Here is a 12,553-nt window from a genome sequence, read left to right as displayed (position 1 = left end):
TTTCCTATCCATTTCCTTCATGGTTGCAGCTGCTCTAACTTATTTCTTCTAAACCTCCCTAGGAATAAGCTTCCTTAATCCTACTTGTCTTTTAAAAAATTCCTTTTTTCCCCTTATCTCAGTTCTTTATTATGAAGGTATTTCCTTTTTTCTCATGTAGACATTTCTTTCTCTCTACTCTCACATTAATAATTCTTGGGTCATGATTTTTTTTTTTTTTTTTTTTGCGGTACGCGGGCCTCTCACTGTTATGGCCTCTTCCATTGCGGAGCACAGGCTCCAGACGCGCAGGCTCAGCGGCCATGGTTCATGGGCCCAGCCGCTCCGCGGCATGTGGGATCTTCCCGGACCGGGGCATGAACCCGTGTCCCCTGCATCGGCAGGCGGACTGTCAACCACTGCGCCACCAGGGAAGCCCGGGTCATGATTTTTGAACACTAAAAGATAGCTCACTAATTCTATTTAACTGATTTCCTTTAGCCATTGTCCATTTGAGACAATTTCTTAAGCAAATACAGGCCTATGCTCCCCATAATGACTTCTAGAAACTTATCAACTACATACTTGTAGTTCTCTTTTTCATCGATTTGATAAATGGCCCTGCTATGATTTTAGTAACATCTTGATTACTTTTTCCTTTCTGTGGAAAACAGAAACAACTGGAAGCAATGCAAATGAAGATTTGAGGGGAAGAAGGATGCCCAGAGATTGCTGAAACAGTGATCAAGTGATCTTTGGGGCTCACGTGCCAGTTGTGACAATTTAGAGAAAAGGATGGGGCATGTGATGTGGTAAAAGCAGAAAAAGGTTTGGTCACTGCATGGATAGTCAGAACATAAGAGTCAAAAAGAATATAAGTACCTAGAGATATGAATTAAAGGGAAGTCAGGTTTGAAAGTAAAATAAGGAATTAAGGTTAACTCCATAAATTCTTCTTCTTTTTCTAACTACATCAAATGAAAGGAAATACTTTTTTTTCCCCCCATCTTTGGTAATGTAATAGAGACAGGAGTTTTCCTTCCTCTATTATGTTTACCCTCCTCACCTTCCAAGTAAAGCATTTTGTTTGCAACCAGGAATGGTAGATCCCTGATATAATTCTTTCTAAAATATTTATTTATTTATTTATGGCTGCGTTGGGTCTTCGTTGCTGTGCGTGGGCTTTTCTCTAGTTGCAGCGAGCAGGGGCTACTCTTCATTGTGTTGCGCGGGCTTCTCATTGTGGTGGCTTCTCTTGTTGCAGAGCACAGGCTCTAGACGCATGGACTTCTGTAGTTGTGGCATGCAGGCTCAGTAGTTGTGGCTTGTGGGCTCTAGAGCACAGGCTCAGTAGCTGTGGCACACAGGCTTAGTTGCTCCGCGGCATGTGGGATCTTCCTGGACCAGGGCTCAAACCCATGTCCCCTTCATTGGCAGGTGGATTCTTAACCGCTCTGCCACCAGGGAAGTCTCCCCTGCTATAATTTTTAAACAGAAAAGGTGTGTTCTGTGTAAGCTCTTCCTGCTAGATTATATGGAGTCTTGTTTTTATATGTTCCCAAAGTGCGCTAAATCAGTTAACTGCACCAAGCAGGAGGAGATAAGACTTCATAATTCTCCTAACTATAACTGGCAATAGAACTGTCCAGAAGAAAGATGCTCCCACCAGCTCCCCCTCCCCTATAGCTCATTTCTATCACATCACCAACAGATTAGAATTGCGCATAGCAGAATATACCTCTGGTGAAAAATCAGACAGACAGACATTATAAAAAACCATTAAACGGGGATTTCTGTATCAGATTACATTAGGGAAAAACAAATAAATGGTTCACCTTTATGTACAATGGTTCCTTAAGATGTTCAACAAGAAGGCAAGCTTTCTCCTCCCACACAGGATTGAGGCTCTTGTGTATTATTTTACTTCTAAAAACTTCTTTTCCTCCAATTTTAAACTTCACGTATGGATCACTTGTCCCTGTTAAAGAGATACAAATTGATCCATGTTAATCGTGCTTTTCTACAGAAGCAAGAGAATAGCTCATCTAAACATTAGAAAGTATTTAAAGGAATAAAATTTAAGTAAACCTTATCACATGAGAAAAATAAGGATTGAGTGCCTTTTCCTAAATTTTCCCTTAAATATTCAAGTGACAGTAAATAATAATAAAATTATTATTATTATATCTTCTGATCTTAATACTGTAACCCTGTTCTGGTATTTTAAAACTCTACTGCATGCTGCATTTATAAATTTAATTCATGTTGTATATGATAGAGATTAATCTGACGTTTCATCTGGTCAACTATAAAAAAGATGACCCATGATCTTGGCTGATTTAACAAGTTTTAGACATATATGCTGCTAAAAATTTACACTAGTTTAATGGGTTTTGGAAAAGGTGAGTCTTAAATTGAGCTTCAGTTTTATCCTTGGTCCCATATTTTCTTCACAGGTATCAATTTTATCCTTGGTCCCGTATTTTGTTCACAGGTTTCAATTTTAGAATGCTAAGGAAGGATGCCCCAGAGGAAGGCATCAGGAGGAAGGGCACAAATGATTGTTGAATAACCTGGGTACTTCATGTTATCCATTAATACCTCCTAAGCTCTCTATGAAGATAAAGGAACTAAGAGCAATCAAATCAGTTGCTCTTGGGTACACAGCCAGCAAGAGATGGAGTGAAGGTTCCAACCAAGGCTGTGTGGCTCTAACGCCTGTGCTTTGTTTTTTTTTTTCCCTGCAACTTCAAGAGGGAAGGGCCTCTATATACATTCATTTATGTTATACCATTTCTCATTTTGACCGATGAATAACATCAATCTTGGCCTCATAACTCTATGCTGTTATTAAGGATTCCTAAAAAGGTGAATCAGGAACATCCCCAAGGAAACCACTCCAGTGCGTGACAATCTTCAACCTCAGAAAATAATTCTTTACACATGACCTGACTCCCTTAGAATAAAATTGTAATTCTTCCTGTTTTGTCCAACCTGAAACTATAGTTGATAACTATGGTCTACACGATTTAAAGAAAAATATGAGTGGGGCTCAGAAAATTGTAAAGCACCATGTAAATGTTAGGTATTAAAATTATGAGGCTGATATACTTAAACTCACTACCTATATTCCTCCTCAATACTCCACTCACCTCCATGACCCATAAATATCTATGCTAAATATAAGGATTGCCCTATAGGATATGGATTTTCTTATTTAATCATTTGGGGGCTCTCTCAAAACTCTCCACATTCCCCTAGTAAATTGAAGACCTTGTTTTTGTATGACTAGACCTGGGTCTAATAAAATAACGACTTTCCATTTTGTGAAACTCCCATTTTGACAGCTTGATTTTATAACAAGACAAACTTTACAAAATGTTTATAAATGTAAATGTAGGCTTAATACTAAACTGTTACAATGCACTCTTTAAGGGAGTCCATGGAACCAAAATGTTTAACAGTTAAAATGGCTATTTTTTAAGGCCCTGATCCCCAGCTACAGGCTGAGCACCCCGGGGAGTGGAAGTGTTATAGCACGTAATTTGAGAGATATTAACATCCATGTACCCGTCTGAATTTCCTCAGTCATGCAGTTTTGTCTCTGATTTTCAAAATCACCTATGCAGCTACTACCAGCTGCTAAAATACAATATGCTCCATGAGATCAGAGCCATTTGTATCACTGTGTTTTAAACCTCCAGCACTTAGTACAGAATTAGACATATTGTTCCTCAATAAACATTTGGTGAATAATTGAATGACTTAATGACTTAACGATGTGGGTGGCAGACCTCTCTTCTTGCTGACTTTTGTCACCTCCACTTGGATACATAATAGACATTCCAGTGTTAACATAGGCCTCGATCCTCCCTCAGGCTTTGTCAGGTTGTTAAAGGCTCCATTATTTGACAGTTCCTCAAGCAAGACGCAGGACAATTACTTTCCATACCTCCTTCTCCATCCAGGACACCACCAAGTCGGATTAATTCTCTTCCTTTCTAGTTCAGCTACCATGATTTCTGTGCTGTGCAACTACAATGATAGCCTCCTAACGGGGCTCTCCACACTTCCGTGTCCTCCCCCATTAATTCTCTATATGGCAGCCAGACTGAGCTTTTAAACCTGCAAATTTAATCTTCCCTCTTCTTTGCTTAACACCTCTCAACACCTTTCAACTATACCTATAATAAAATCCAAAATCTCTAACATGGTATACAGAACTTGCTGTTTCTCCACCTTCATTTTTGGCCCCTACTCTCTTCCAGCTTTCCTGTTACTAGAAGTTCCCCTCTGTTTCTTCCAGTCTTCACATATTCCAGCCAGGCTCTCTGCTTGAAAAGTCCCTCCTTCCCACTCTCTTCCCCTTTTGCCTGGCTGACACTTCTTATCTTCCAGGCCTTAGTTTAAATATAATTTGCTCAGGAATGCCTTCCTCAACCATCCCAATCTGAATTAGCTCTCTTTGTCACTTTCTCCTGACATTTGCTCTTCTGCTTAGTAGCACTAATCATTATGCTACTTATAGGTTAATTTGTATGTCTACCAGTTTGCTGTAGGAATTTTCCCGTTGGCTATAACCCCCGCGAGGGCAGGACTCTGCCCCAGCACGTGGCACAGTGTCTGGGGCAGAGCCTGTACTCAGTAAGGATTTGTTCAATGGATGAGTAAATGAATGACCTTACAGTTCACAGTGTACACAGTACTATTAAATACATCCTCAAAGTGACTCTGTGAAGTTGGTGAAAGCATATATTATCAACCTATATTGCAGGTGAGAAACAACCGGAGATTCAGTGTGACTTGTACCAATCACTTAAGAAGCTAACAAGTAACAGGACGAAAGGCAAATTTACACTTCAGATGCCAAGTCCAGGGTTCCTTCTGTTCAGCTTTTTAGGAAACATGGACATCCATATTTTCCTTTTTTAACTCTAAAACACCATCACAGAAGTATTATGTAAAGACGTTGAACAATCATTTAGATACTACAAATCGTGCCAATATCAACAAGTAACTTATCCTCACTTAAAAAACTCTCACACTTATTACCTGTCTTAATCACCCTAAGGCCTCTGTGAGTCTAACTACTGCCTCCGTTTTACAGATGAGACAAGTAGGAAAGGTCAAGTGGTTTGCTCCAGGTCAGACTAGAACTCAAATCTGGAGCCTAGTCCAGTTAATTCTCTCTCTGGCACATCATCATAAACCGTTCACCCCCTTCAAGGTATAACAATCTTGTATCTCTTTGGTCCAAAATAGGTATGAATAAGCCTTTTACAAGAAAAGTGACTTCAAGGAAGTTGGACTGTGTTTCTTAACAGTTATTGATATTAGTATCTCACACTATTTAATTTAGCTATTATGCAAACAACTGACATAACTTATGATTTAGCACAGAAGCCTATACACTCAAATGTAAATCTTTTTCGGAAGCAATCTGTTTCTTGCTCCTTATCAGAAACATTTTCCTCAACCACTGTCTATACTAACTGTCAAAATCCCCTTAGAATTAGGGACAACTCGTTCCTAGAATCCTGCTGGGTGATCCACTAGGTCTTGATGGCAGAACTTAAATTACAAAAAGGAATCTAGATCACTCTTGTTAACATTTACCGAACACGTACTATGTCAAATATAACATACCACCCAATGAGCCTGTGAGGTGAGTTGTAGTGTTACCTAGGTTACGGGTGAGGAAACCATGTTTCATTTGTTCTGTTGGCATTTATTGAATACCCTAAAGTGGTATTACATACAAATATATAGTGTGGAACAGGTAAGTAAATTCCCCAAAGTCACACAGCTAGGATGCTGGAACTTGAAATTAAATATTACATTAGGCCACCTCCAAACAACATTTTTCACGCTTGGTATCGTATCCTTGATGCCGCCTGAGGCAGTAAATATCCAATGGCCTGAAGAAATAACAATCCAGAAAACAAGAGTTGGTCTAAGGGTTAAGTAAAGGTTTAGGGACAGAGTTTTGACTCTTTGATAGGCACTAAGCCCTCAGGGATTGGTATAAAAAAGAGAGAAAGGCTGTTTTAAGGGACTTTGAAAAGATATTATGATGGTGAAGTATATTGTAAATGTGTGGCTTTGGCCACAGGATAACCTGGATTGGAGATGGTACATATGTCAGCAAATTTCACAGTCATAAGTACAGGAAAACAGCTCCAGATGCACACACATGGTAAGTCAGACTTTTCCCGCTGTGTTTTGACTCCATAGAATAAAATCTGCTACATTTCTCCCTTTCCAACTATCATTCAGAGGCTTCTGGGTGCTATTATTAAATTTTAATAACTTTTTAGTAGTCAAAACTCTTTAAGGAATTTCTAATAGTTTACTTATTAATGTAACTGAGGGACCTTTGTGGACTGAGAGTCCTTAATTTAAAGTTCAAGACCTTCAGCTTGTGATTCCAACACAGAACTGGAGACATCATTCTTTTAATTTAGTTTCAGTAAAAGATTTGTACCTAATGCTCTAATCTTTTATGTTGAAAGGTAGTCACTTTATTACCTGGTAATATTAATAGGTATTATTTGTATTTTAAAAAGAAATTCTGTGGCCAAGCATATTTGGAAAATGCTGATTTAATACAAAATTAAACAGATTAATTTTCTATAGCTTTTTTTTTGTGGTACGTGGGCCTCTCACTGTTGTGGCCTCTTCCGCTGTGGAGCACAGGCTCTGGACACGCAGGCTCAGCAGCCATGGCTCACAGGCCCAGCCGCTCCATGGCATGTGGGATCTTCCTGGACCGGGGCATGAACCCGTGTCCCCTGCATCGGCAGGCGGACTCTCAACCACTGCACCACCAGGGAAGCCCATCTATAGCTTTTAAATAAGACAATGTGCACTTTTACTCTCCAAGGGGATATGACAGGTCTTTGACCGTAGAGCCTATTTATCTTGAGTGTATCCTTCAGGACTAATAATCCCTGATCTCTCTTTGGGAAATGCTACCTTATTATATTTCAGAGATGAGGAAGTTTCACATGTTTTGGAGGTTCTTTTATTGTAATAGATTTTCCAGTGAATTCAAGTCATTTTATTATAATAAAACTCCAAGTAAATCCAAGCCACTAACTTGTGGTTAGCCTTTAACAAATATATTACACACACACACACACACACACACACACACACACACACACACACACACACACACACGAGATTTAGTTTGTTGGTTCAAAAAACTCAAAAAGTAAATTCAAGTGCCAGTGCTGTTTTGTTGCAATATTGCATTTAACCACAAGATGGCACAAACACTTATCAAATTACTATTGTGAGGCCTGTGGTTCTGCTCTTCAAAGTTAAGGCATTTCTACTGCACCCTTGGCCGTTCTCAGGCATTTTCTAGCAACCTGTGCTTTGCTGTTATTCGCTGGACTGTGACCCTCATTACAATCTTTTTTATGGTGATAATAAAATGTAAACAGGGAAAATAAATATAGAAGAAGAAACTAGGAAGTGTTAGCCCTAAAATAAAATTCAGATTTAATCATATTCAAGAGCAACCTTTCACACATTCATTTTATCAGATAGCATTAACTTCAGAATTTATTTTAAAACATTATTATTTTATCTTATAATTATAAATTCTGTGTTTTAAAACTTCTAGAGTATTTTAGATCTAGGGAATTTTCATTGTATATATCTGAATCCTAGGATCAAATTGTTTGAAAAAGAGGAATTAGATGGTTTGTATAATGTTTCTTCATGTAATAAAGAAAAACATGTCCCCAAGCTATGGTTTTTGTTTGTTTATTTGAGTCAGGACATCTGAGCATTTCAACATTTTGTGTGACTATTTAGCCTTTAATGTAATTTAAGTCCAACATAGAACTAAACTTGTCTGAATGGGTCCCCTTTTGTGCAGCAATAAACACAGCACACACAAGATGGCAGTCTTCCTTTCCTTAAAATAGTATGAAAGCTCTTTAAAATGTAAATAGCCATATAGTAATGAATGTCCTGTTTTTCATTTTCAGAATAAATGAGCCTCCTGGTTAACAAGTTTAAATCAGTCTTATCCCAAACCTAGTACATAATGAAACAGAAACAGCTATTCCTGTTTTCAGGGGCTTATACTTATTCAATAATGCTAACTCCTAATCAAAAACAATGTGAAATTGAAACTCAGTCTTATGGAGAAAGAGAAGGAGAAGGAGGAAGATGAAAAGAAAGACGAAAAAGACAAAAGAGAAAAAGAGAAGTGAATATAAATATTAAGTGTGAACAGTTAAAAAGAATTCAAATTTAGGGTGGATCTTCCTGAAGGTATTCAATCCTTCTACAAACATTTAAAGCTAGCTACTTTTGTTGACCAAATACAACAGAGAAAATATCTGTTCTATAACAAGGTCCTTCACACTTGAAAGAGGCCTGTAAAAATAGAGGAGTTCAAAGCACACTCAGAGCAATAGATTATATCTTTATACACATTTATTTTTATTAATGATTTAAAAATCTTCAAAACAGGTACCTTATTTATACATTAAAATTATTCCTTACACTGTCTTGTTCCTTCTTCATTTTTTGTTTTTTTGAGATTTATAATGCCCTACAGTGGAAACATTACATAGGGTTAAATAACTATATTAAAATTAAAATGCAAAAAGCTTATAATCACATATGGTTTAATGTTATAAAATAAAAGGAAACTAAAATCTTTTTCCATAATGAGGAATACAAATATTCCAGTGATTTTTAAATTGTTGGTTAATGAAGTTACCATGATACAGCACAGAGATGAATGAAAACTAATACTGTGATAAAATGCGGTATAGGACTGAACTAAATAAATTTCTTTCTTTGAGGAGTAGAAGAAACTTCCAGACACACCGTATAGAGAAGGTGTAAATGACAGGAACAGACTATTGATTTTTATGAATAATTTTTTGGCTTATTTTTCTCTTGTAAATGCAGAGTTCTGAATATGTAAGAAAAAATAATACACGTATTTGGGGTAAATACAGCTCACTCAGGTTCCCCTGCACACACGGCATAAATTATAGGTGGTATCTACAAGCAATTTCCTGGTAACTTCTGGAAGTTTTGGTAAACTACAACATGGAAGGGGGGTGGTTACTTACATTTTTTTCACACAGATTTAGACAAATACTGCTCTAATTGTGAATATTAATTAATTGTATATTAATCTATGGCATAAGAACAACTGCAATAGAGAAGCGTGTTCTGGATGTCACAGTCATTCTTTCCAAACGGCTCTGCTCCTCCCACCCCTGGGAGCTCCCTCTGTGACCAGTGATCAGAGAACAGACTTTGGAGGTACAAATATACTCATCCTTTAAGCATGATTTTTACCTAAGGAGAAACAATTTTCTCTGGAATTCTTCTAGAATATGTTACTATGTTTTTACAGCCATCCTAACCAAACAAGATCAAATATAATTTTTTTAAAAAAATGTTAAGCACTGAACTTTCGCATGTAAAAAATATCAGAATATTAAAATTTTATACCCTAAATATCTATACTCTCCTCAATCCTTTTTCTTCTGGCTATCTCAATACTTTTCTGAGACTGTTGCCTTGAGTGTCACTAGTAACTTTTTTTGGCTTCCATATATGTTGTATCATTTTATACAACAAGAACGTATTAGTCACTAGTAACTTTTCATCACTGCTTTCAATGGCTTTTTCTTAGACTGCAGCCCCTTCCATCTGTGGGTCACAGTGAGTGTTATTAACTCCACTGACCCCGAAATTTTCTTCTTTGTGGATTCTGTGACACTGCTCACAGTAAGTCCTGTGCTGGAAAGAATACTGACCAAAGTCACTTTTGCTTCTTATAAGCAGTGTGGTCTTAGAAAAGTCATTTAACTGCTCTTGTCTGTAGTTTTTCAACCTTTAAAATGAGGGGATTTCTCAACTTTCTCTGAGAAAAGTCAAGGATCTATAAGATTTCACTTCCATGCCCTTGACAGAGAATGAGCCATTCCACATAAGTGTGTTTTTCAGGAAACTAAAAATTACCGTGTCAAACACCAAGACCATTTTTATTAATAAGTTTGAAGGAAATATTTCTAAATTATATTTTTCTTCTTTTTGGGTAAATAATGAATACAATTTTTAAAAATGGGGCAGAGCATCATTTACTGATTATATGTATCTGGGAAATTAACACCAAGGTTCTAGGAAAGCAAAGTTAAATCTTCTGTGGAAAACCAGTGAAACTCGAGTAGCAATATTTCATTTTCTGAAACTCCCAATGGAATGCTGCTAAAAACCAGGAGATATTCCTTGTATCACAGAGAGTCTCCCCCATGGATACTCCTATAATCTGTTTATTCTTATTTTGTTTCATTTCTTTCAATTTAGAGTTATAAACTCAACAACAGTATTATTTCTATTGCTATATATGCCAGTGAACAAAATGTGTTTCTTAAAATATAACAAATTAAAAGCGATCTGAGGTGTAAGAAGCCTGATTTCCTGAAACATCGTGTGGAGGAGAGCTATCTGCCAACCGGAAGCACGTGCCTTGGTCTATCACATGGGTGAGAAATAAACTCCTATTACCTTTGAGCCATTAAATAATTTGGGGGTGTATTTGTAATCACAGTTCAGCCTATCCTAACTGATGAAGATTCCTAAGCCTTGGGAATTCTAATTAAAATTCCACTTGCAACCACAGTTTAGCCTATGTCACCCGATAAATGTTCCGAAGCCCTCTGATTCTAATTCTTAAAATATCTCTTGAAATCATCTCTGCCACCACTGTCTCATCATTCCTTGTCTAGATTATTCTAAGAGCCTTCTGCTTGGTTTCCCTTCTCCCTTCCAATCTATCCTCTGAACACTGCCAGAGTTCTCTCTTGTCAAATACAAATCAAGGCACTTGATTCTTCTTGGACTACATTTCACTCCATCTTCTGCACCCACAAGCACTGCTGTGGGTAACCCAGGCTCCAGAACTCTGGCTTAGGGTCAGTATTCAAAGCCTCTCCTTGTCCAGGAGATTTTGCACATGTGTTTGTGTATTTTTATTATCTTATACTCTTACCGTGGAGGCTTCTGATCCTAATTTGGCTTCTGTGGCAGACTGAACCCCTACATCCATTTCTCCTCTTTTTCATTTTAGTAACAGAGTCTCTGGGAGTTTAGCAGGACATGTGATTATTCCATTAAAGAATTCCTTATCTTCCAAACAACGGGTATGGCCATGTGGCCGAGTCCGCAAGATGTGTAAAGTGACATATGCAACCTCCAGATCCTTTTTTGTTTGTTTGTTTTGGGGTTTTATGGTAAGTTGGCTGATAGAGTATATGCTTCGTGTAGTGGTTTTTTTTGGTTTATTTTTAGTTTTTTAACCATTTAAAAAAACTGAAGTATAGTTAATTTATAGTGTATTTGTTTCAGGCATACAGCAAAGTGATTCAGTTATACATATATATATATACACACACACACATATATATACATTCTTTTTCAGATTCTTTTCCATTATAGGTTATTACAAGATATTGAGTATAGTTCCCTGTGCTATATGGTAGGTCCTTGTTGTTTACCTATTTTATATACAGTAGTGTGTACATGTTAATAGCGAATTCCTAATTTATCTCTCCCCACACCCTGCTATCCCCTTTGGTAACAATAAGTTTGTTATCTATGTCTGTGAGTCTATTTGTTTTGTAAATAAGTTCATTTTTATAATTTTTTAAGATTCCACATATAAGTCACATCATATGACATTTTGCTTTCTCTGTCTGCCTTACTTCACTTAGTATGATCATCTCTAGGTCCATCTATGTTGCTGCAAATGGTGTTAGTTCATTCTTTTTATGGCTGAGTAATATTCAAATATATCTATATCTATATCTATATCTATATATATATATATCACATCTTCTTCATCTATTCATCTGTAAATGGACTTTTAGTTTGATTCCATGTCTTGGCTTTTGTAAATAATACTGCTATGAACGCTGGGTTGCATGTATCTTTTCAAATTAGAGTTTTCTCCAGACAAATGCCAAGGAGTGGGATCGCAGGATTATATGATAACTCTATTTTCAGTTTTTTAAGGAACCTCCATACGGTTCTCCATAGTGGCTGCACCAATTTACATTCCCACCAACAGTGTAGGAGGGTTCCCTTTTCTCCACACCTTCTCCAGCATTTATTATTTGTGGTCTGTTTTTTGATGATGGCCATTCTGACATGTGTGAGGTGATACCTCATTGTAGTTTTGATTTGCATTTCTCTAATAATTAGTGATGTTGAGCAGCTTTTCATGCGCCTGATGGCCATCTGTATGTCTTCTTTGGAGAAATGCCTATTTAGGTCTTCTGCCCATATTTTGATTGGGTTGTTTGTTTGTTTGATATTAAGCTGAATGAAAAAGCTTTCAGCTTTCCACTGTTGAGTACGATGTTAGCTGTGGGTTTGTCATATACGACCTTTATTATGTTGACGTATGTTCCCTCCATGTTCACTTTCTGAAGAGTTTTTTTTATCGTAAATGGATGTTGAATTTTATCAAAAGCTTTTTCTCCATCTATTGAGATAATCATATGGTTTTTATTCTTCAATCTGTCAA

The 12,553-nt window shown here is 37.1% G+C and overlaps 1 protein-coding gene across 15 annotated transcripts in view; it reads right to left on the bottom strand.

Annotated features, from left to right (window-relative positions):
- MCTP1 (multiple C2 and transmembrane domain containing 1) overlaps positions 1–12,553 on the bottom strand; it is a 543,328-nt gene that overhangs the window by 271,216 nt on the left and 259,559 nt on the right. For all 15 annotated transcript variants that reach the window (XR_007476708.1, XM_049708425.1, XM_049708421.1 and 12 more), the window contains exon 3: positions 1,815–1,957. Coding sequence is in view for 14 of the 15 variants with exons in the window: in XM_049708425.1 (XP_049564382.1) it covers positions 1,815–1,957 (143 nt within the window). In the remaining variant the exon portion in view is untranslated. The remainder of the gene's footprint in view (positions 1–1,814; positions 1,958–12,553) is intronic.

This window comes from Orcinus orca, chromosome 3 (assembly GCF_937001465.1).
Source record: "Orcinus orca chromosome 3, mOrcOrc1.1, whole genome shotgun sequence".
NCBI classification, from domain to species: domain Eukaryota; kingdom Metazoa; phylum Chordata; class Mammalia; order Artiodactyla; family Delphinidae; genus Orcinus; species Orcinus orca.
This window is presented reverse-complemented; position numbering and strand designations above follow the sequence as displayed.